This window comes from Pelophylax lessonae, assembly GCF_965119305.1.
Source record: "Pelophylax lessonae genome assembly, chromosome: 1".
Lineage (NCBI taxonomy): Eukaryota > Metazoa > Chordata > Amphibia > Anura > Ranidae > Pelophylax > Pelophylax lessonae.
The window spans coordinates 533303737-533326102 of NC_138768.1; the positions used below are offsets into that span (position 1 = coordinate 533303737).

General features: G+C 43.8%; 1 protein-coding gene across 9 annotated transcripts in view; it reads left to right on the plus strand.

Annotated features, from left to right (window-relative positions):
• The window catches only part of SEC31A (SEC31 homolog A, COPII coat complex component), a gene marked incomplete at its 5' end in the record, with an annotated part of 114559 nt that overhangs the window by 19463 nt on the left and 72730 nt on the right, over positions 1–22366 (plus strand). For all 9 annotated transcript variants that reach the window (XM_082243636.1, XM_082243637.1, XM_082243639.1 and 6 more), the window contains 8 exons: positions 2125–2265; positions 2351–2493; positions 2686–2785; positions 10560–10721; positions 12801–12953; positions 16309–16542; positions 21049–21123; positions 22234–22272. In XM_082243636.1, the coding sequence (XP_082099762.1) occupies positions 2125–2265; positions 2351–2493; positions 2686–2785; positions 10560–10721; positions 12801–12953; positions 16309–16542; positions 21049–21123; positions 22234–22272 (1047 nt within the window). The remainder of the gene's footprint in view (positions 1–2124; positions 2266–2350; positions 2494–2685; positions 2786–10559; positions 10722–12800; positions 12954–16308; positions 16543–21048; positions 21124–22233; positions 22273–22366) is intronic.

Below are 22366 nucleotides of genomic sequence, written 5' to 3' on the forward strand. Positions count from 1 at the left end.
CTCTGAGGCTGTGGGGGCCTCTGGGGCTCAGTCCGCTTTGTCTGGTATGACGGCAGTCCTGGAGTCACTAGTGTCCAAGGTAGATATTGTTCTGCAAAACAGGATGGGCAAAAAGCACCCCCAACCTCCACCTGCATCCTCTGTCTCCTCAGATTCTGAGGTTGATTTGGCCGCTGCGGACGCAAGTCTCCCTACTGGATCTGCGTCCACGCACCCTGAGTGCTCTGATAGTGAGGATGATTACTCTTCCACTACGGCTGCGCACAAAAAGGCGCTACAGTCTCTAGAGAATGTAATTCAGTTGAGACGGGGTACGAGAGAGTCCCTGATTTGGTTGCATCTCTTTCCAGCTCTTTGACAGGGAAAATCCTTTCTTCCCCTGTACTGGACGGTGGTCACCTCTGATGCCAGCCTGTCCAGGTTGGGAGGCGTCTTGGGCACGGATTGTGCTCAGGGTGTTTGGACTCTGGAGGAGTCCAAACTGCCGATCAATATCCTGGAACTTCAGCCGATCAAGCTTTGCCTAACCCATTGGACGAATTGTCTGCTGGGGCGCCCGGTCAGGATTCAATCAGACAATGCCATGGCCGTGGTATATGTCAATCACCAAGGTGGCACAAAAAGTGTCTTTGCAGCCCAGGAAGTTGCCGGCATTCTAAGGTTGGGCGGAACACGTTGTTCGTGCCCTCTCTGCTGTGCGTATTCCTGGGGTGGAAAATTGGCAGGCGGACTACCTCAGTCGGCAGGCGTTGGACCAGGGAGAATGGTCACTTCACCCGGAGATGTTTCATCAACTGTGTCTCCGGTGGGGAACCCCTGAAGTGGACCCGTTGGCTTCTCCTCTTAACAGGAAGGTGCAGAGGTTTGTAGCAAGGTCTTGGGATCCTCTGGCCGACGCCACAGATGCTCTGGTGGCCCCTTGGGGCCAGTATTGTCTGGTATACACCTTTCCCCCTCTAAAATGTCTGCCAAGACTTCTGCGAAGAATCGAGGCAGAAGGGATTCCGGTCATCTTACTGGCCCAGACTGGCCTCACCGGTCTTGGTACTCAGATCTGGTACTGTCGGTCGCCGATGTTCCTTTGATACTCCCTCTTACAGAAAATCTTCTGGCTCAAGGGCCGATCTTCCATCCTGCATTACAGTCGCTGGCTTTAACGGCGTGGCTATTGAAAGCCAGTTGCTGAGGGATAGAGGGGTGTCGGAATCTGTGATTTTCCACGCTGTTGAAAGCTAGAAAGTGTATTTCTAGGAAGATCATTGCGTCTGGAATGTGTACATTGCGTGGTGTGAGAGGCTCGGCGGATCTCCCCCGTTCCATTTTTGGTGGCTAGAATCTTGAAGTTCCTCCAAAAAGGGATAAATCAACGCCCACGTTTTCGGCCTTGGAGATTTTCTTTCAACACCCGTTGTTTACGCGCTTCTTGATTCATACTTTTATTCAGGGGTCCGCCAACTGGCTTCCTCGTGAGGTCTCCGTTGCCTCCGTGGAACCTCAATTTGGTGCTGTCGGTTCTTCAGAAACCGCCTTTTTAAAAAAATGTGTGAGATTCCTCTGCTCGCTTTGACACAGAAGATCTTTCTTGGTGGCTATTACTTCTGCACGCAGGGTGTCGGAATTGGCTGCGTTGTTCACCTTATCTAGTGGTCCACAGAAAAAAAGTGATGCTTCGTCCCTGTCAGTCTTTCCTTCCTAAGGTTGTTTCTGGTTTCCATCTAAATGAAGACGTTGTGTTGCCTTCCTTGTGTTCTAGGCCTAAACACCTTGAGAAGATTGCCTTACATTCCTTGGATGTGGTTCGGGCAATTAAGGTTTACCTGGTTTACCTGATGGCTACTGAATCTTTGAGGAAATCGGACTCACTATTTGTCCTTGGGGATGGACCTTGTAAAGAGCTGGCTGCGTCTGTGGCCAAGAAGATTCTGTAGCTGTGTCCGTCAATGAACATCAGAGAAAAGGATTTTACTGTTAGACAAAAATTCAATTTTTTTTTATCACTAGCGATCTGTATGGGCCTTGTTGGTAGACCTCTTTTGTGGTATTCTGTGGACATTCATCTTGAAAAGTGTGTATTTAATGCAATAGCAAATGTTTCTTTAAATCTTTTTATATTGTTTCTTGTAGCCTCCAGAAGACATAGGTTGTATTGCATGGAACAGGCAAGTTCAGCATATTCTAGCTTCTACAAGCCCCAGTGGTCGGGCCACTGTCTGGGATCTCCGGAAAAATGAACCAATTTTGAAAGTCAGCGACCACAGCAATAGGGTACAGTTGCCATTCACACACATGTTTTTCATTTCCTTGATCCTTTGTGGTTTTCTTACTTTGTTTTACTTTTGCTCTTGATCAGATGCATTGTTCTGGCATGGCATGGCACCCTGATGTTGCTACCCAAATGGTTTTATCATCAGAGGACGACCGGCTACCTGTCATTCAAATGTGGGATCTCAGATTTGCTTCTTCTCCCTTAAGGGTGATGGAAAATCATACAAGGTTTGAGCACTGCTCTTTTGGTGTGTTTATTTTTTTCAAGCGAGAAAGTGTCTGTCTTCAAATTTCACTTTATTATAAGTACTTACTGAAAATTCTTGTGTGACTTGTTGGCCAGTTTGTCAACGAGTGCTTATATTAATGAGGCTGTGTCATGGCATAGAATTTTTTCTAATTTTATGCTTTTCATTTCAGGGGGATTTTGGCTATTGCTTGGAGTGCAGCAGACCCAGAACTGTTGCTGAGCTGTGGAAAGGATTCAAAAATACTTTGCTCAAATCCTAACACTGGAGAGGTGAGTTCCTTAAAGAGATATTAAAAAAAAAAAAAAAAAGCTGCTATTGAGGTGCCAGTCACTTTAACTTTAGTATAGGCAGATATAAAAGACTACCAGCAATCCATTTATACATTATTTATTTTTTTAACTATTACTTCAGTCTACATTTATTTGCCTTCGTGCAATTTTCTTGTAACCTCCTGTACATTCATCTCCAGGCTGGAAGAGGAGGGGGTTGCACTGTAAGACAGTCAGGTTTTACTGCTTTGCTATTATTACTATTGTTGGGAATATAACAAATAGCTTGCTGATTGTATTAAAAATTTAAAAACAAACCCGTGAGCTGCTAGCTGCTTTTTCTCTATTCTCAAATCACAGCCTTGTCCAATGTGTATTGTTTTAAAGCATATCTTCACTCTCAATTTGAACTTTACTCCTCACCACCACTCCTCCTCTCCACAATGCAAATAGCGCTCTTTTTTTTTTTTTGCCCCCATGTATGGCCCTTCGCCTAGGCGAATGACATGCACTATGCTCACTGTGCCTCCTGGGATATGCGCTTTACATATCCCAGGAGGCATAGTCATTTATTGACAAAGGAGGAGGGGGGCAGGCCTAGCAGCGCATTATCGGGATGCTCGCCGGATGAACCCTGGAAGAGTCGGCAGCCTCCTGATGTCACACAAGAAGATGGTGGTGCAGGAACTGAGCGGTGGCAGAGGCAAAGAGGATTTTGCAGGACAACTCTGGATCTGCTGGGCGGGTGAGTATCAGAAATGTGGAGAAGGTGAAGATCTGCTTTAAAGGATAACTTCACTTTTTAAAAAAGAATAATAAATGCACATTTCTCTTTCGTTCATTGACTGACGGACACAGCTCCTGGTATTCATAACCATTGGGTTATACTGCCCCCTACAGGAGGAGGACACTAGGCAGAAAATAATTCTGGCTTCACTCGTGGGCAGTACCAGGGTGTATACTCCCTCTATCTGCCACTATAGCCACTCCATTTTTATTCTGCCTAGTCAGGAGTAAGGACCTACATAATTCCTTGCTGGGATCTTTGGTCTTGGCAAAGTTTTTTCTTTTTAGATAGAATTTTTCTTCTCCTGGATTTTTCCTGTGAGATCTACAATCAACTGCCGGACTGGGCAACGGGCTGGATAATCTAGATCCAGTGGTCACCCCAGTCTGGCCAGCGATCGAGTGCAGACCTCAGCTCCGCGCTAGGTCGGCCGCGACATAGCCCCACTGGTCGGGAGCTGGCCTGCGAGTTAAGCGCCTAGCAAGATCGCATTTGACCGGGTCTCGATCTGAGTCGCAGTGTTCCTCCTGGCTGACAACCTGCCCATTGCGATGGAGACTGGTTCTGTCTGGAGTGGTGCCTACCTGGTTCCTGGTATGGTGAGTAGCTGTCCCCCCTCTCCCCCTGGAGGATTTTGGGGTGGATGTGGGCCCCTCCTTGGGACGGTCAGACCCCCGGGTTCCTCCTTATCTGGGCGTGAGACCTGAAAGATGTAGGACACAGCTGAAGCTTGCGACGGAGGCGCAGGTACCCTTTGGCACTCACAAGCCATCTAGAGCAGTAAAGGTGTTTCCTTTCCCTGCCTATTTTGACAGAATTGTCGCTAAAAAGTGGGAAGGACCAAAGCGTCCCCCGTGGGTTTCCTAAACGCTTTACTAGGCGTTACCCCTATGAGAAGTCCCTTCTTAAGAAGTGGACCGTGCCACCGGTGGTGGACCCTCCGGTTTCCAGATTAATAAGGCAACCATGATTCTGGTTGAAGAGTCCCTGACCTTTAAGGATCCGGCTGCCCAGAAGGCGGATACTGTGGCCCGCAATATGTACACTCTGGCTGGTTCAGCAATGAGGCCGGTATTCACCATTGCCCTAGTGTCGCAAACTCTGACCAAGTGGGTTAAGCTCTTACGCCGTGACCTGGAGGGGGAACAGCTTCCCTCTGTCTTTGCCCAGCTGGCGGACCAGCTGGTCCAGGGGCTGCAGTTTATATGTGATGCCTCTTTGGATGCGGCTCCCCTGATGGCTTTCCTCTCTGTTTTGGCAGTGGTCCTTCGGCGTGTCTTTTGGCTCAAGTGCTGGTCTGCGGAACAGATTTAAAAAATTGCCTTGACTCCTCTTCCTTTCCAAGGAGATCGCCTTTTTGGAGCTACTCTGGATGACATCATTAAAGGCCTCACAGGGGGGGAAGGAACCCCTGGTCATAGAGCTCATAAGAAGTTTTTTCGCCCCTCAGGGTCGAGTGACAAAGGCTGGAAGCCCTTCAGGAGGATCCAAACTAGCCTGGTCTGGCAAGCCAAGATCGGGCTTCTCCAGACCCAAGGACAAGGCTCCTTCAGCATGAAGGTGCGCCCTCACCCGTTTAGGGGGTGGTGGGACGTCTTTGCTGGTTTCCGGATCCCTGGACTTCCCTGGTACAAGAGAAGTGGGTCCACTAAGTCATTCGATCCTGCTACAAGATTGAATTTCGCTCTTGTACCCCGGCAAGACTTTTTCCTTCCAACCTGCGACTGTCCCCATACCGCTTACAGTGCCTGTTTCGGGTGGTACAAGACCTGTTCCTTCAAGGGGTGATTGTCCCGGTTCTGACTACGGAACGTTTTCAGGGTTTTTACTCAAACCTGTTCACAGTTCCCAGGAAGGAAGGCGAAGTGCTTCCAATCCTGGACCTCAAGGCGCTCAACTGCTTTGTGCGGGTTCAAAATGGAATCCATTCGAACGGTGGTGGCATCTCTGCATCAGGGAGATTTCCTCGCCTCTATCAATATCAAGGATGCCTACCTTCACATTCCAATATGTGCCAGTCACCAGCATTTTTTCTGGTTTGCTGTGGGAGAGGAGCATTATCAGTTTGTGGCGTTACCCTTTAGTCTCGCCTCTTCCTCCCTTGGGTCTTCACAAAAGTGTTACACCAATGGGGGATTACGGTACTGGGCTACTTGGACGATCTCCTTCTGCGAGTGGAGTCTCCCTCTGCTCTGGTGGAAAACCTGGAGATCACAATACGAACTCTGCGGGACTCTGGACTTGGCATTAGCCAGAGTGCTCCTTCCTCTGGACAAACTCCAGAAATTGCAGGCTGCAATTTGTCTCCTGCTGTCCAAGAGATGGTCATCCCTCCGGACTTGCATGCGGGTGTTGGCCTGATGGTATTTACCTTCGAGGGGGTTCCATTTGCACAGTTCCATAGGAGGTCTCTGCAAAGGGAGATTCTGACCAAATGGAGCAAGACTCCGCAGTCTCTGGACAATCAGATCCAGGTGAGTTGGGGAACGACGGGAGTCCTCAGGCGCTTCGGCTGGGAAAATCCTTCTTCTCCTTGTATTGGACAGTGGTCACCATGGATGCAAGCTTTTCTGGCTGGGGTGTCGTCCTAGGCAAGCATTCTGTTTAGGGGATCTGGATGCTAGAAGAGTTCAGACTTCCGATCAATGTCTTGGAACTCTGAATGATCAGACTGGGTCTGCATCATTGGACGGATCGTCTTCAGGGTTGTCCAATGCGCATTCAATCTGACAATGCCACGGCCGTGGCTTATGTCAATCACCAAGGGGGCACAGGAAGTGTCCTGGCGGCTCTGGAGGTAGCCAGCATTCTAAGGTGGGCAGAACAGGTTCGTTCAAGCCCTCTCCGCCATAAACATTCCTGGGGTGGAAAATTGGCAGACGGATTACCTCAGTCGGCAGGCGTTGGACCAAGGGGAGTGGTCCCTTCACCCAGAGGTGTTTTATCAGCTGTGTCTCCGGTGGGGCACCCCCAAGGTGGATCTGTTGGCGCCTCGGCTCAACAGAAAGGTGCAGAGGTTTGTGGCTCGGTCAGAGTATCCTCTGGTGGACGCCACAGACGCGCTGATGGCCCCGTGGGGTCAGTATCGGCTGATTTATGCCTTCCCTCCTCTCAAGCTTCTGCCAAGGCTTCTGTGCAGGATCGAGGCAGAAGGGATTACGGTAATCTTAGTGGCTCCGGACTGGCCTCACCGGGCTTGGTACGCCGATCTGGTGCGGCTGGTCGCCGACGTTCCTTGGAAGCTTCCTCTCAGGGAGGATCTGCTGTCCCAAGGGTCGATCTTCCATCCTGCTTTACTGTCGCTGGCTTTGGCAGTTGAACGCCAGGTGCTGATGGATAGAGGTTTATCTGAGTCGATGATTCCTAACCTGTTGAAAGCTAGGAAATCTACTTCTAGGAAGATCTACCATCGTACGTGAAAGATGTACATTGTGTGGTGTGAATCTCTTGGGGTTCATCCTCACTCCTTCTCGTGGCTCGAATGTTAACCTTCACCTTCCTTCAACGAGGGGTTGAACAGAAAGTGGCCTTGGGTACCATCAAGGGCCAGGTGTCCGCTTTGGCGGTCTTCTTCCAACGACCTCTGGCCACACATTCCCTGGTGCGTACCTTTCTTCAGGGTGTACGACATTTGGTCCCTCCAGTGCGGGCTCCGTTGCCGCCTTGGGATCTTAATTTGGTGCTTTCAGCTCTACAGAAGCCTCCCTTTGAAAATATTTGGTAGATCCCCCTGCTTATGCTGTCTCAGAAGGTGGCCTTTTTGGTGGCTATCACCTCTGCGCCCAGGGTGTCGGAACTGACGGTGTTATCCTGATGTTCACCTTATCTGGTGATTCACAGGGATAAGGTGGTTCTTTGCCCCTGTCAGTTGTTCCTACCAAAGGTTGTCTCTGATTTTCATTTTAACGAAGACATTGTGTTGCCTTCCCTGTGTCCCAAGCCTAAACATCAGACGGAAATTGCCTTGCATGCCTTAGATGTGGTCCGGGAAATTAGGGTGTACCTGGCAGCTACAGAGTCTTTCAGAAAGTCAGACTCACTATTTGTGCTCAAGGACGGACCTCGAAAAGGGTTGTCCGCTTCCTCTGCGACTATTTCCGAATGGATCAGAAAGACGGTGGTTCAGGTCTATTCCATCAGGGGTCAGGTTCCTCTTTTCCCTGTCAAGGCACACTCTATTAGGGCGTTAATTGCCTCCTGGGCCTTTCGTCATCAGGCGTCAGTGACGCAGGTTTGCAAGGAGGCCACCTGGTCGTTGGTACACATTTTTACAAAGTTTTATAAAGTGGATGTGTTGGCATCTGCGGATGCTTCTTTTGGCCGCAAGGTTTTGCAGACTGCTGTTGAGAGGACCTGATCCTTTTTGAGGGTGTATTGTTTTTTCAGGTGGGCTCCAGTTGTTTGGTTGAGCTCCTGTTGCCTGGTTGGCTAATTTTAGCCTTGGCAATTTTTTGGTTGTTCCCACCCCTCATATTTAACACTGCTTTGGGCAGTCCCAATGGTTATGCATACCAGGAGCTGTGGCCGTCAATGAACGAAAGAGAAAATGGGATTTTTCACTTGCCGTAAAACCCGTTTCTCTGATGTTCATTGACGGACACAGCACCCACCCCTCTGTGGAGATATTATTCTCCTGACACTGCTGTACCAAAACTGAGTGGCTATAGCAGAGAGAGGGAGTATACCCCTTGTGACTACCTATGGTTGTAGCCAAAATTATTTTCTGCCTAGTGTCTTACTCCTGTAGGGGACAGTATAACCCAATGGTTATGAATACCAGGAGATGTGTCCGTCAATAAACATCAGAGAAATGGATTTTACAGTAAGCCAAAAATCCCATTTTTTTTTTTTTTGCATTTTTGAGGTTTTTATTTTGCATTTACCGAGGTATTTTAGGCAATGTGCACAAATACAGATTTATTGTTTTAGGAGTGTTCCTATTTTGTACTAGGCTTTATCTAGGGCTGTTTGAGGGAACTGCAGTCAATAGAACTGCATAAAAAATACACTATATTGTCAAAAGTATTGGGACACCTGCCTTTACATGCACAAGAACTTTAATGGCATCCCAGTCTTAGTCCCTAGAGCAATATTGAGCTGGCCCACCCTTTGCATCTATAAGGGCTTCAACTCTTCTTAGAAGGTTGCCCACAGGGTTTATCAGTCTGTCTTTAGGAATGTTTGACCATTCTTCAAGAAGGGCATTTGTGAGGTCAGGAACTGATGTTGGATGAGAAGGCCTTGCTCGCAGTCCTCCACTCTAATTCATCCCAAAGGTGTTCTATTGGGTTAAGGTAAGTACTCTGTGTAGGCCAGTCAAGTTCTTCCAGCCCAAACTCACTCATCCATGTCTTTATGCACTTTATTTGTGCACTGGTGCGCAGTCATTTTGGAACATCAAGGGGCCATCCCCAAACTGTTCCCACAAAGTTGGGAGCATGAAATTGTCCAAAATGTCTTGGTATGCTGACAACTTAACTGGAACTAAGGGACAAAGCCCAACCCCTGAAAAACAACCCCACACCATTATCCCCCCTCCACCAAATGATTTGGACCAGTGCACAAAGCAAGTCTTGACCTTAACCTGATAGAAAACCTTTGGGATGAATTAGAGCGAAGACCGCAAGCCAGGCCTTCTCGTGAAACATCAGTGCCTGACCTCATAAATGGGCTTTTGAAAGAAAGATCAAACATTCTCATACACACTCCTAAATCTTGTGGACAGCCTTTCCAGAGGAGTTGAATATTTTATAGCTGCGAAGAATTGGCCAACTCAATATTGAATGCTACGGACAAGGATGCCGTTAAAGTTCATGTGCATGTTAAGGCAGGCGTCACAATACTTATGACAATATAGTGTACTTAAAATACCTTTTTTCACTTGGGAGTTTTTTTTTCCCCCTAAAATCTGCATTTTCATGCTTTCAAACATTGTTGCAGGTTGTTGCAGTGATGACTATGTGTGTTAAAATAGGTTTGGTGAATTTAGTCCTGCTTTGGTATAGCCATGCGATTTTGACATATAGGAGAAAATCGAGCTCAGATCGAAGACCAGCCATAATTATTATGGGACTGCCTTTGTCATTTGTCATATTAATATTGACACTGAACTTCTGCTACCAGATACCTCTGAAACCAATTTGTCTGGGGGGGCCAAAACTGGAGTTTGTTCTCATTTGCTATTGCTGGATTCTTCTGCACCAAAATTCAAACCATTGAGTCAGTTTTATGTACTGTATGCACCTGTGCTATTTTCTGGCCTATTACTGATACACCAAAGTTCAGACCTTGTGATGATTTTAAAATCTGGTCGAGCTCTCTGTCTGGGGTAACTTAAACTGTTGCTTTTAAAGTGTTACTAAACCCACAACAGTAAAATCAGTCTGTATATGCAGTAAAGCATGCTTGTTTTACCCACTGTGGAACCTAAGGAGGTAATCCTGCGCATTGTGTAAAAAGGCTATTCGAACCTGTCTTCTCTGGTCCTCCCTTTCTTCCACAGTCCCAAATCCATCTACCACTCTGCACATGCTCAGTTTGGTGTGTATTGCTACAGATTTTTTTTTTTTTTTTTTTGGGAGAGTGCATGTGATCAGCACTGTCCAGACAGAGGGTCATGCAGCCTCATTGGACAGTCATAGAATGAAAACTCCTCCTACAAGCTTTAACCAGACACTGATAGAAATCACAAGACTGCTATATACTGCTGATGAGAAAAGGTATTTAGCAGTTTATATTTACTAAAATAATTGCATTTCCATGTTCTGTGTACTGTGGGAGACCAAATATAGTGAATGCAGAGTTCTGGCTTTAGTAACCCTTTAAGTTGATGACAAGGAAAACAAATCCTAGTGCTTTTTGAAGAAATATCAAGCCATATTGAAAATTCTACTATACTAGGATAAAATTAAAAAAAAAAGAATGCAGAAATAATCAATTCTTTATTAATTTATTCTTTTTTTGTCATTATTCTTTGCTTTTTGCCAGATTTTATATGAACTGCCAACAAACACTCAGTGGTGTTTTGATATCCAATGGTGTCCCCGTAACCCAGCTGTGCTCTCTGCTGCTTCTTTTGATGGCCGCATTAGTATTTATTCCATTATGGGTGGAGGCAATGACAATCTGAGCCAGAAGCAGGCTGATAAGGTAAATCGTTAATATTCTACTTGCATTCAATTGTGAATCTGCTTCATATTCATAATCATATTAACCACTTCCCGCAAACCGAAGTACCTGCAGGCATCAACCCAGTACCGTTTTTATAGAGCCAGCGGTCGGCTTTCAGGAGATAACAGCCGATGCGGCTCAGCAGCCGCTCAGCCGTTATCCCAGCGATTTCTGCATTTTGAATACATTGAAGTGCAGTGGAGGGGTCTGGGGGTCTTTTAAGACACCCGATCCCTCCATAAAGAGTACCTGTCACTGGGGATGTTTACATTGCTTGTGACAGCAATAAAGTAATCAGATTTATTTATTTATTTTTTTTAAAACCGTGTTAAAAATAAAAAATTAAATAAAATAATAATTTTAAAGCGCCCCCATCCCCGTGAGCTCACGCACGAAAGAAAATGCATGCGTAAGTCGCGTCCGCAAATGAAAATGGTGTTTAAATCACACATGTGCGGTATCGCTGCGATCGCCAGAGCGAGAGCAATAGTTCTAGAAAATACCTCCTCTGTAACTCTAAACTGGTAACCGTTAAAATTTTTTTAAAGCGTCGCCTATGGAGATTTTTAAGTACCAAAGTTTGTCACCAATCTATGAGTGTGCGCAATTTAGACCGCAACATGTTAGGTATCTATTTACTCAGCATAGCATCATCTTTTTCAATATGTAAAAAAACTTTAGCCCCGTTCACATTAGGTCGCTCCGACTCCGGGGGCGACCTGTGAAGTCGCGTGCAGCGCGACTTGCACAGACTTCATAACATGAATGTCTATGCAAGTCGCCTCCAGGTCGCCCCGAAGTAGTACAGGACCCTTTTTCTAAGTCGGAGCAACTTGTGTCGCTCCTATTAGAACGGCTCCTGTACTACACTATGGAAGCGATGGTGCACGACTTGTCAGGCTGAGCAAGTCGTCTGACAAGCCGTACCAGTCTGAATGGAAACTTACTGTTTAGTTTATTTTTAAATGCAGTGAAATGTATTTTTTCCGAAAAAAATTGCGTTTGAAAGACTGCTGCGTAAATACCACGTGACAAAAAGTGACCGCCTTTTTATTCTCCAGAGGCTTTGCTAAAAAATATATATATATAATATTTGGCGGTTCTAAGTAATTTTCTAGCAAAAAATACTGATTTTAATTTGTAAACAAAATAGGCTTGGTCCTTAAGTTGTTAAAGTGGTGTAAACCTCAGTTATGAAATCTAAATCGCATATATCTATATCTGTGTTGTTTACTTGTCTTTCTCCAAAGCTCTAAGTGTTGTTTCTCTCTGGTGCTTCATTTCTCTGTTATCAGCATGAGGTCACTTCTGAGAAGTATTTCCGACACATGAGATAAAATTGAGAAAAAAAAAATAATAATTTCAAGCACTCCTATCCCCCTGTGCAAGCAAATGCGAAAGCATAAGTTACTCCCACACACATATGTAAATGGTGCTCACACCACACTTGTGAGGTATTGTTGTGAACTCCAGAGTGAGAGGAAAAATCCTAGCACCAAACCTCCTGTGTAACTCTCTAAACTGGTAACCTGTAAGGACGTTATGTAGCGTCACCTATTTAAGTAACGTAGTTTGCCACCTTTCCATGGGTACATGCAATTTTAAAGCGTGACCTGTTAGTTAGCTATTTACTCAGGGTAGCATCATTTTTCAAATTTAAAAAAAAAAAAAAAAAATTGGGGTAAGTTTGTTTTTTTTTTTTCTTTTTTCAATAAATTGTATTTTTTTCCAAAAAATTGCATTTGGAAAAAAAGCTGCGCAAATGCCATGTGATATAAAAAATTGCAACACCCCTGATTTTATTTTATAGGGCCTCTGATAAAACCTATATATAATGTTTGGGGGTTCTAAGTACTTTCCTAGCCAAAAAAAATAATTGATTTTTACATGTAGTAGCCAAGTATCAGAATTTGCCCGGGTACAAAGTGGTTATGCATTGTAGTAAGTGTGCTTTACTGACCTATGTTGTATGTCATTGATTTTTCCTTAAATTGTATACTTTACAAATTAGTACATTTAGTATGTGACTGTTGTATTTTTTTGTTTTATACCATGTAGCTTTCTTCATCATTTGGAAACTTGGATCCATTTGGCACCGGACAACCTCTTCCTCCTTTGCAGCTCCCTCAACAGACCACTCAGCAGAGTACTGTAATACCTTTAAAGAAACCTCCTAAGTGGCTGCGCCGGCCTGTCGGAGCTTCATTTTCTGTAAGTGATTTTTATTTTGCAACAAAGCTAGCAGAGTCATTAAAAATAACACTTTGATCGTTGTGAAATTAAGCACACGTATACCATTTCTGTGGCCTTTTTAATGTATGTGTGTTTTCCTTCTGGTGAAGTGTGCTTTTTGGCAGAGAGAATGTTTGATGTTGTCAGTGTGAGTGCAATGTGAAAAAACTTGTCCTATTTTCTTCTCTTTGTTCCTGACGAACCTCCAGGTTTTCACCTCTAAGTAAACTTTTCAAGGGTAAAGAGTCCTTCACATGCTGTCTGAGTTCGGTCTCCCTGAAAGAAAATCAACCTTGATTCAGTAGACCATTGGTGCAGAGAAGTGCCCAAATATTAAACCTGTACAGCCGTGGGCAAAAGTTTTGAGAAATGAAACAAATATTCATTTTCACAAAGTCTGCTGCTTCAGACCCCATTCACACTAGCGCGACTTGTCAGGCTAGTCAAGCATTTCATAAGTGTTAAAGGCTTTTATTGACCATTTTTATATTAGGTTTTTGCAAGGAGTCAATATTTGTAGTGTTGACCAGTCTTTTTCAAGACCTCTGCAATTCCCCCTAGCATGCTGTCAATCAACTTCTGGGCCACATCCTGACTGATAGCAGCTCAATCTTGCATAATCAAAGCTTGCAGTATGTCAAAGTTTGTGGTGTTTTTTTTTTTTTTTCACTCGCCTTTTGAGGATTTGACAAGTTCTCAATGGGATTAAGGTCTGGGGAGTTTCCTGGCCATGGACCAAAATTTTCTATGTTTTGTTCCCCAAGCCACTTCGTTATCGCTTTTTTGCTTTATGACAAGGTGCTCCATCAAGCTCAAAAAATCATTGTTCGGCACCAAACTGTTCTTGGATGGTTGGGAGAAGTTGCTCTCAGAGGATGTTTTTGTACCATTGTTTATTCATGGCTGTATTCTTAGACTCCCTTGGCTGAGAAGCAACCCCACACATGAATGGTCTCAGGATACTTTACTGTTGGCATGACAGAGGACTGATGGTATCGCTCACCTTTTCTTCCTCGGACAAGGTTTTTTTCCAGATGCCCCAAACAATTGGAAAGGAGATTCATCAGAGAAAATGAATTTACCCTAGTCCTCAGCAGTCCAATCCCTAAACCTTTTGCAGAATATCAATCTGTCCCTGATGCTTTTCTTGGTGAGAATTAGCTTCTTTGCTGCCCTTCCTAAAACCAGGCCATCCTCCAAAAGTCTTCGCCTCCCTGTGCACGCAGATGCCTTATGGCAAGGTGCTCCATCATGCTTGAAAAGGCATTGTTCGTCACCCAACTGTTCTTGGGTGGTTGGGGGTTGGGAGAAGTTGCTCTTGGAGTATGTTTTTGTACCATTCTTTATTCATGGCTGCATTCTTAGGCAAAATTGTGAGGGAGCCCACTCGACTGAGAAGAAACCCCACACATGAATGGTCTCAAGATGCTTTACTGTTAGTCTGACACAAGACTGATAGTAGCGCTACTTTACCCCAGTCCTCAGCAGTACAGTTCCTGTACCTTTTGCAGAATATCAGTCTGTCCCTGATGTTTTTCCTGGGGAGGAGTGGATTCTTTGCTGCCCTTCTTGACCCCAGGCCATCCTCCAAAATTATTCACCTCACAGTGCACGCAGATGCAGTCACACCTGCCTGCTGCCATTCCTTAGCAAGCTCTGCACTGGTGGTGCCCCGATCCCACAGCTGAATAAACTGTAGGAGACGGTCCTGGCGCATGCTGGGCTTTCTTGGGTGCCCAGAAACCATCTTCACAACAATTGATTCCCTGTCCTTGAAGTTCTTGATGATCTGATAAATGGTTAATTTAGGTGCAATCTTAGTAGCCGCAATATCATTGCCTCTGAATCCCTTTTTGTGCAAAGCAATGATGACTGCACGTGTTTCCTTTCAGGTAACCACAATTAACAGTAAGAACAATGATTTCATGCACCGTCCTCCTTTTTAAAGCTTCCACTCTGTTATTCTGACTCAATCAGCATTACAGAGTGATTTCCAGTCTGGTCCTCGTCAACACTGACACCTGTGTTAACGTGAGTCACGTGACATAATGTCAGCTGGTCCTTTTGTGGCCGGGCTGAATTAAAGTGGAAAGGTTTTTTTCTTTTTTTTCGGGAATAGGTTAATTTTCATGGCAATCGGACTTTGCAATTAATTGCTATTCATCTGATCAATCTGAGGCAGCAGACTTTGTGAAAATGAATATTTGTGTCATTCTCAAAACTTTTGGCCAAGGCTGTAGATGTACTATTGTAACATGCATTGTGACTGCTTTGCTGTTTCAGAGGGCTCTGTACAGCTTAGTAGTAATATTTCTATTTGCGGTTAATTGGGATTTTGTAGTGTTATTTTATATTAGCTGATTTAGAACTTATGTGCAGGGGCATTGCTTTCCTGCATTTGAGGTGCATGTTTAAAGGCTGCATTTTCATTTGAACTCGGCTGCAAACATTTTGAATGGAAAATTCAGCATTTGACTAGACTGTCCATGAACCCTTAGATGTATTCCTGACTAGACTAATATTATAGCATTATATATTAGGGGGTACCAATTACATATTTGCAATGCATTTGCATGTGTTGGGTTACAGCAGCCCATTCAAATGTGCCTCCTAACACACAATAACTAATTTTAGCAATGCAAATCAGATAAGTTAGGAAAGATGCATTGGGGTGCCATTCAGAGTGCGTTGGGATCATTGTGGATCAGTAACCTAAGAAGATTTCATGTGGGTTTCTTGCACTACCGCTACATGTACCACTACCTGCATTGCTGATTCCACGCCCCCCCCCGGAGCCTCCGGCACAACCCCCCAACCCCACTGCAGAGCGGAGAGTAGGACATATCACAGTACAGGATGGAGGGCGAAAGCTGCCGAAGTTATGAGGGTTAACATTCACCAGCAGGTTATAGATTTCTAGGAAGCTGGGCAGTCCTAACAACCAATCACCAGCTTGTTCATGTGAAACGTTCCGGCAGCTCCCGCCCTCCATCCACTAGTGTGACACCTCTCACTCTTTGCTCCGCTGCAAAGTGTAAAAAAAATCTGATTGTTGTGTCATGTAGCTGGATGTCCAGTGAAACTTTATCTAGTAACTAATAACCAATGGTTGTTTTATGTTCCCTAATAAAGAAAATTCTTTCCTATGACACCTAGTCTTTGACAGTGTTCAATGAAGACAAAAGGCAATGTTTTCTTAGAACTGAAAAGATTTTAGACCATCAGCAGGGGGAAAATCTTAAGCAAGTCACTGTGTAGTTCTGAGATTTTTGATCAGTTCCTTGTGTATATGTTCTAAGACCTCTCTTTTATCTATCTCTCTCCCTCTGCACAGTTTGGTGGCAAGCTGGTAACATTTGAAGCCGAGAAAACTCAGCCAACACAACAGCATCCACAAGCCCAGCACTTCCATGTGTATGTCAGTCAAGTGGTCACAGAGCAGGAGTTCCTTAACCGATCAAACAAGTTACAGGATGTAGTCAGCACTGGAGCCTTTCTGGAGTACTGCCAGAAGAAAATTGATGAAGCCAAAAATGCCTTTGAAAAAAATGTGTGGTCATTCCTAAAGGTATGTTCAATTGCTGAGCTTTATTGTGTTTTAAAGTATAACTAAAAGTAAAAACTTTTTTTTTTTTTTCTTATTTTATTTTTTTTTTTATTTAAGTTTTTGAATAGTGAGGAGTGATTAGACCACCTGTCAATTCTTTACTGATGTCTGTACCCTTGTTAGGGAGATTCACACATTCTATCTGTCCTTTTTATCGTTCTAACCAAAAGTGAAAGTTTACTAGACCAATGGGGAAATTAGTTCTGGGGGTGACCAGGCATTTCTCACGTTGGAGGAATTTCCTCTTGCTTCCTGTTTGGGCTATGGGACAGGGTGTGAAGAACAATTTTCCCAATGGAACACAAATGGCAAAAAAAAAAAATTACAGGGGTTATAAGCTTTCTCACTGTATCCAAAACAAAAGCTTTAAAGCGGAGTTCCAGCCTAAACACACACTCGCCTGTCCCACGGTCCAGCGATGCGGCCACCCGAACGTCGCTCTTCTCGCTCTCTGCTCTGCAGCGCCGGCATCACTGGTGTGGGCACCCAGCTGTGACAGTTTGCGGCTTCACAGCCAGGTACGCACTGTGCATGTGCGAGTTGCGCTATGCGTCGTGATTGGCCGGCAATCTTCTGGGACCTCTGACATGTCCCAGAAGATTGCAGGGAGGGAGGGGGAGAGGAGAACTTCCGCTCAGGGCGCCGCGGCGCTCCGAGCTGAAGTGGGAGCGGGTACTTGTCAAAACTAGGTACCCGCTCCCCCCCCCCAAAAAAAATGACATGCCAAATGTGGCATGTCAGGTGGTTAGAACTACCTAAAGCGGAAGTTCCACTTTTGGGTGGAACTCCGCTTTAAGGTCCGTCTTTTTTTTTTCCTCACTGTATCAATAATTCTAAATAGAATTTTATTAAACTCAATTGCGACATGTAAGAATTTGATGACCGACATACATTACCCATGGAAATCAGTCATGCTACATGTGATACACTATTACACTGTGTATTCCATATTTTTTTTTTCTTTAGTACCAATTCACACTGTTGCTCTGTGTTTAGCACGCGTGTGTCACCATGCCAAAATTAATAGAGACCTCTAAGGTTTTGAAAGCCTATGGGTCTGGCAGGGGATTTAAAAAGATTACCAAATCATTTGTAACGAGTCATTGCACTGTAAGGAAAAATATCTACTAGTAGCAAAAATTTAAAATGACTTCTAATTTCTGGATGGCCTAGAAAATTAAACCCAAAACCTGGCTGTTTCATACTAAAAAAAAAAATCTTGAAGAACCCCAAAATGTCATTGTGGGCTGTTCAGGTAACACTTACAACAGTTGTGATCAAAGTGCATTCATCTACTGTATAATCAAAAAGAGATTGCATCTATTCAGCCTGTGTTTTCTGTTTAAGAAAAAGTGTACATTCAAATCAAGATTAGTCTGCCATTGAACATATAGGTAAGCCCAGGCCTTTCTGGAGCAATCTGTTAAAGACTGATCAATTAAAGTTTAGAGTTTGGTTACAGCAACAGTAGAGATGTTTACCTCACTGCGAAGACCACATTTCAACTGTGTGAAACATGGTGATGGTAATGTTAATGTTTGGGGTTGCTTAGCTACCTTAGAGTTTGGGCAGCTTGCAATCATTGAATCAACTATACATTCTGCATCTTATCAAAGTGTGCTTAATGAAAATGTGAGGTCATCTGTCCAAAAGTTGAATTGGAAATGGGTCTTTCCATGTTATAAATATCTAAGGTACACTAGCATGTCCAAGGAATAGTTCAAAGTGAAGGTATAAAGGGTTATGGATTGCCCTAGTAAAAACCTGATTTGATTCCCTTTACGAGGTGCAGTTCATGCAAGCAAAACCCCAAACATCTTACAACCGAAGGACCTTTGCACGGAAAGTGGTCCAAAATTTTGATGTCAGAGATTGGGGGGCAGTTCTACAAAATGCCTACAAGAAGTAATTTCTGTAACAGGAGGCAATACCAACTTCAAGAGCCAATGGTGTACTAATTTTTTCCAGAGTACACCAATACATCTATTGATATTTTTTTTGAATAAATAATTGCAATGCCACTTTTTTTATTTAAGTATATGACATTTATCTGTAGTTTCTGTTTAATTAAAGATCTATTGCTTGCCTGTTCAGATAGTTTGGAAAAAATCAGCAATGTCCTTTGGGGAAAAATATAATCAATTTTTGCTTTATTTGCTTAAAGGAGAAGTACAACCAAAGCTTGTATGGCTGTACTTCTGTGGATCACAGGAGTGCAGATCGTTCTGCACTCCTTGACCAATTTTTAGCATAGAGCGGGCTGAAGTCCGCTCTGTGCTGATGTCACAGAGTCGGTCCAGGCTCAGGCGTAATCTCAACCATGGAGTCGGGATCCGCCCACATTCCTGGATCGGCGCCCGGCTCAGCCTCTTTGTGAGCCACTGAGATCCTGAGCCAGCCGCTCCCGCCCTCCTCCACAGCCCAAACTCCAGTGAGGAGTCAGCAGCCCTCTGCTCACAGAGCTATGAGAACCGAGCGATCAGTGGTGTTCGATCGCTCTGGTTCTCAGTGTTAGAGGTGCCTGGGGACAGATGCTGCATCCACCTAGTTAAGTATGATTCTAGAATTAAAAAAAATAGAAACATACTCTTTTAAGTATAGCCAAAAGCAAATCTGTGTGTGTGTATTTTATTGCATAAAATTCCATACAAATTACTTTGGGCCTTTTCTCCTCAAATAATATACATATACTCTACATCATATAATTCTCATTTGAATTAAACAGTTACTCAGATTATCTGTCCACTTTTAATGGTCCTGGTCCTCAAAGCACTGTATGCATTCCATTGATATGATCAGAGAAACAAAATGTGAAACCTGCCTCGATTCACAGATCATAGTCAGTGATGACAGTAATTCCCCATTTTCACTAGGACTGCGCATCTTCACTGGTCTCACAATTCGATTTGATTATGATTATCATGTGAACGATTATCGATTCATCACGATTACTGCCCACAGGCCCCATTTACATAACACAGCCCCCCATTAACATTAGACAGCCTCCCATTGACATAACACAGCCCCCCTATTGACATAACACTGCCAATTTACATTATATAGCAGCCCCCCTGCACTTCACAGGAAAGCCCTGCCCGACTGCCAGTGCACTCAAAAGTTAAAACAAATTAGTGTCAGTGACTCAGTTTCAGGGACCCTTCCTAGTAAGGGTTAATGTAAACTGATGCCTGATTACCTTATTATCTCCCGATTCTTTTCATCGCTGTCAGTCTCGTGCACTCCTTACCTCTGGCGGGGAGGAGGAGATCGGCCAGCCAGAGGGCACGTGACTGACTGCCGAGAGTGACAGCGATGAAAAGATGGGGAGATAATAAGGTAATCAATCAAGCATCAGTTTACATTAACCCTTACTAGGAAGGGTCCCTGGAACAAAGTCACTGACACTAATTTTTTTAACTTTTGAGTGCACTGGCAGCCGGCAGGGCTGTCCTGGGAGAGGCGGGGGGAGCCGGGATAACGTCGTCCATTTATCGATGCGGCCGTTCCTCAGCATCCTATTTGAATAGTTTAAGGCCGCATCGCGATGCATCGATGCAAAGATTATTTTTAACACCCCTAATTTTCACACTTGTTGATAGTATCTTCATGTTTAGGGCTTGACATTACAAATGATGTCATTCAAGATGACAAGGACCTCTTTGAATTAGTAATATTGATTACACGTTGTCAGAGCATTCACTCTTCTCATAGTAGGAGACTGTCCATCACATCAGACCGCTGAAACTGTGCTTGATAGTCAACAGTATCTCAATAATTGTTCACATTGACCCTTAGATCAAATTATTTGTACTGGCACAGCAGCTCCTCTGATCTTTGAGCCTGCTTAGTATTGAACAATATGTATTCCAGAGTAATGCACACATAGGTGTTCTGACATTGTTGATTCCAAAGCTTGCTGGCCGAAACTCTCGATTCAATATCGTGAAATAATTGTAGATGACAGTTCAAGTGCTCGATCCGATCTGTAACCAGAACTTACGGACTGAGCAGAGCATTTTACAGAGAGTACAGGGCCCCAGTGTAAACCTCATAAAGGTTGCTAATCTAACAATGAAGTAAAAGTTTTCTTGGTGGTATATATATTGTTTTTTTTTTTTGTTTTTTTTAATATCTCTTATTTTGCTTATATTAATGGATGTGTTTTCAAAAAAAAAAAAAAAAGAAAAAACCTTGATTTAAAGTTTTTTTTTTTTTTTTTTTTTTCTACTGAATATTCTTCCTACTTTTTGAAACTATTTTGACTTTTTGAGACTCTACCTTTTTATATATTCATTGTATTATTAATCATTCTTCAGAATTTTTATGTTCTCAATGAGTAGCTGTCGGAATCTCTGAAAAACATCTGTCTTAAGGATTTTGTCTAAACTTGACAACATTTCTCATGATCTCAAGGATGTAAACTTTAAGGGATCTAGCATTTCCTACATGATATTTTTACTTTCCTAGGTAAACTTTGAGGACGATTCCCGTGGCAAGTACTTAGAACTTTTGGGATTCAGAAAGGAAGATCTTGGAGCAAAGGTATTGACTGGTGCATCATGGAGAAGCTTATAATTTATAAAACTCTTTAGCTATAAACCCTCTTGCTCTACACACTGTGTATTTTCAGAATATATTATTCTATACACTGATCAGCCATAACATTATGACCACTGACAGGTAATGTGAATGACTTTGATTATCTCATTTCAAATTCATCTGAAAATGTGTGGGATATATGAGGCAGCAAGTGAACATGTTGTCCCTGAAAATTAAAGTGTTAAAAGCAGAAAAAAATGGGCAAGAGTAAGGATTTGAGCAACTTTGACATAGGCCAAATTATAACGCCTAGACAACTGGACGAGAGCAACCCCAAAAATACAGCTCTTGTTGGATGTTACCAGTCTGCAGTGGCCAGGACCTACCAAGAGTGGTCCAAGGAAGGAAAAACAGCAACTGTATTATGGGTGGCCAAGACTCATTGATGTATGTGGAAAGTGAAGACTGACCCATGTCCCGATCCAATAGAAGAGCTACTGTAGCTCAAAATGCTGAAAAACGTAATGCTGGTTCCTGATAGAAAGGCATCAGGACACAGGGTGCATCACATTTTGTTGTGTATCGAGCCGCATAGCTACAGACCGGTCAGGGTGCCCATGGTGTCCGCAGGCAAAAGTGACTATAATGGACATGTGAGCTTTAAAACTAGAGCAATGGCAAAAGTGTCTGAGGCATTGACTTGACCTTAAAATTTTCCAGATCTCAATCCTATCGGGCATCTGTGTCATGTGCTGGAAAAACAAGTCCGATCCATGAAGGCCCAACCTCACAACTTACAGAACTTAAATGATCTGCTGCTGATGGGATGGTGCCTGATACCACAACATACCTTCAGAGGTATAGTGGTGGCCATTTGTTGAAGACAGGTCAGGGCTATTTTGATGGCAAAAGGGAGAGACCAAAGCAATATTTAGATGGGTGGTCATGATGTAATGGCGGATCGGTATAAATTCCACATCTGATGAAAAAAGTGTGAGGCCATCTTCGCCTTCTTGGGAGGGATGTTTATTAAAAGAAACCAACTTATGTAAAGCTAGGAAATTGGTGTAACTGAGCAAATCATCTAAGTGTTTACAAATTTGTTCATTGCAGATAGCTTCAGTCCTAAGCCACACTAACGGAGCACAAGAGGTATGTTTCATTACAAATGTAACCTGTTTTTTACCTCTAATATTTTCTTACGTTGCGTAAAAACCTTCAACTTGCACGCTGCAATAGTTAATTA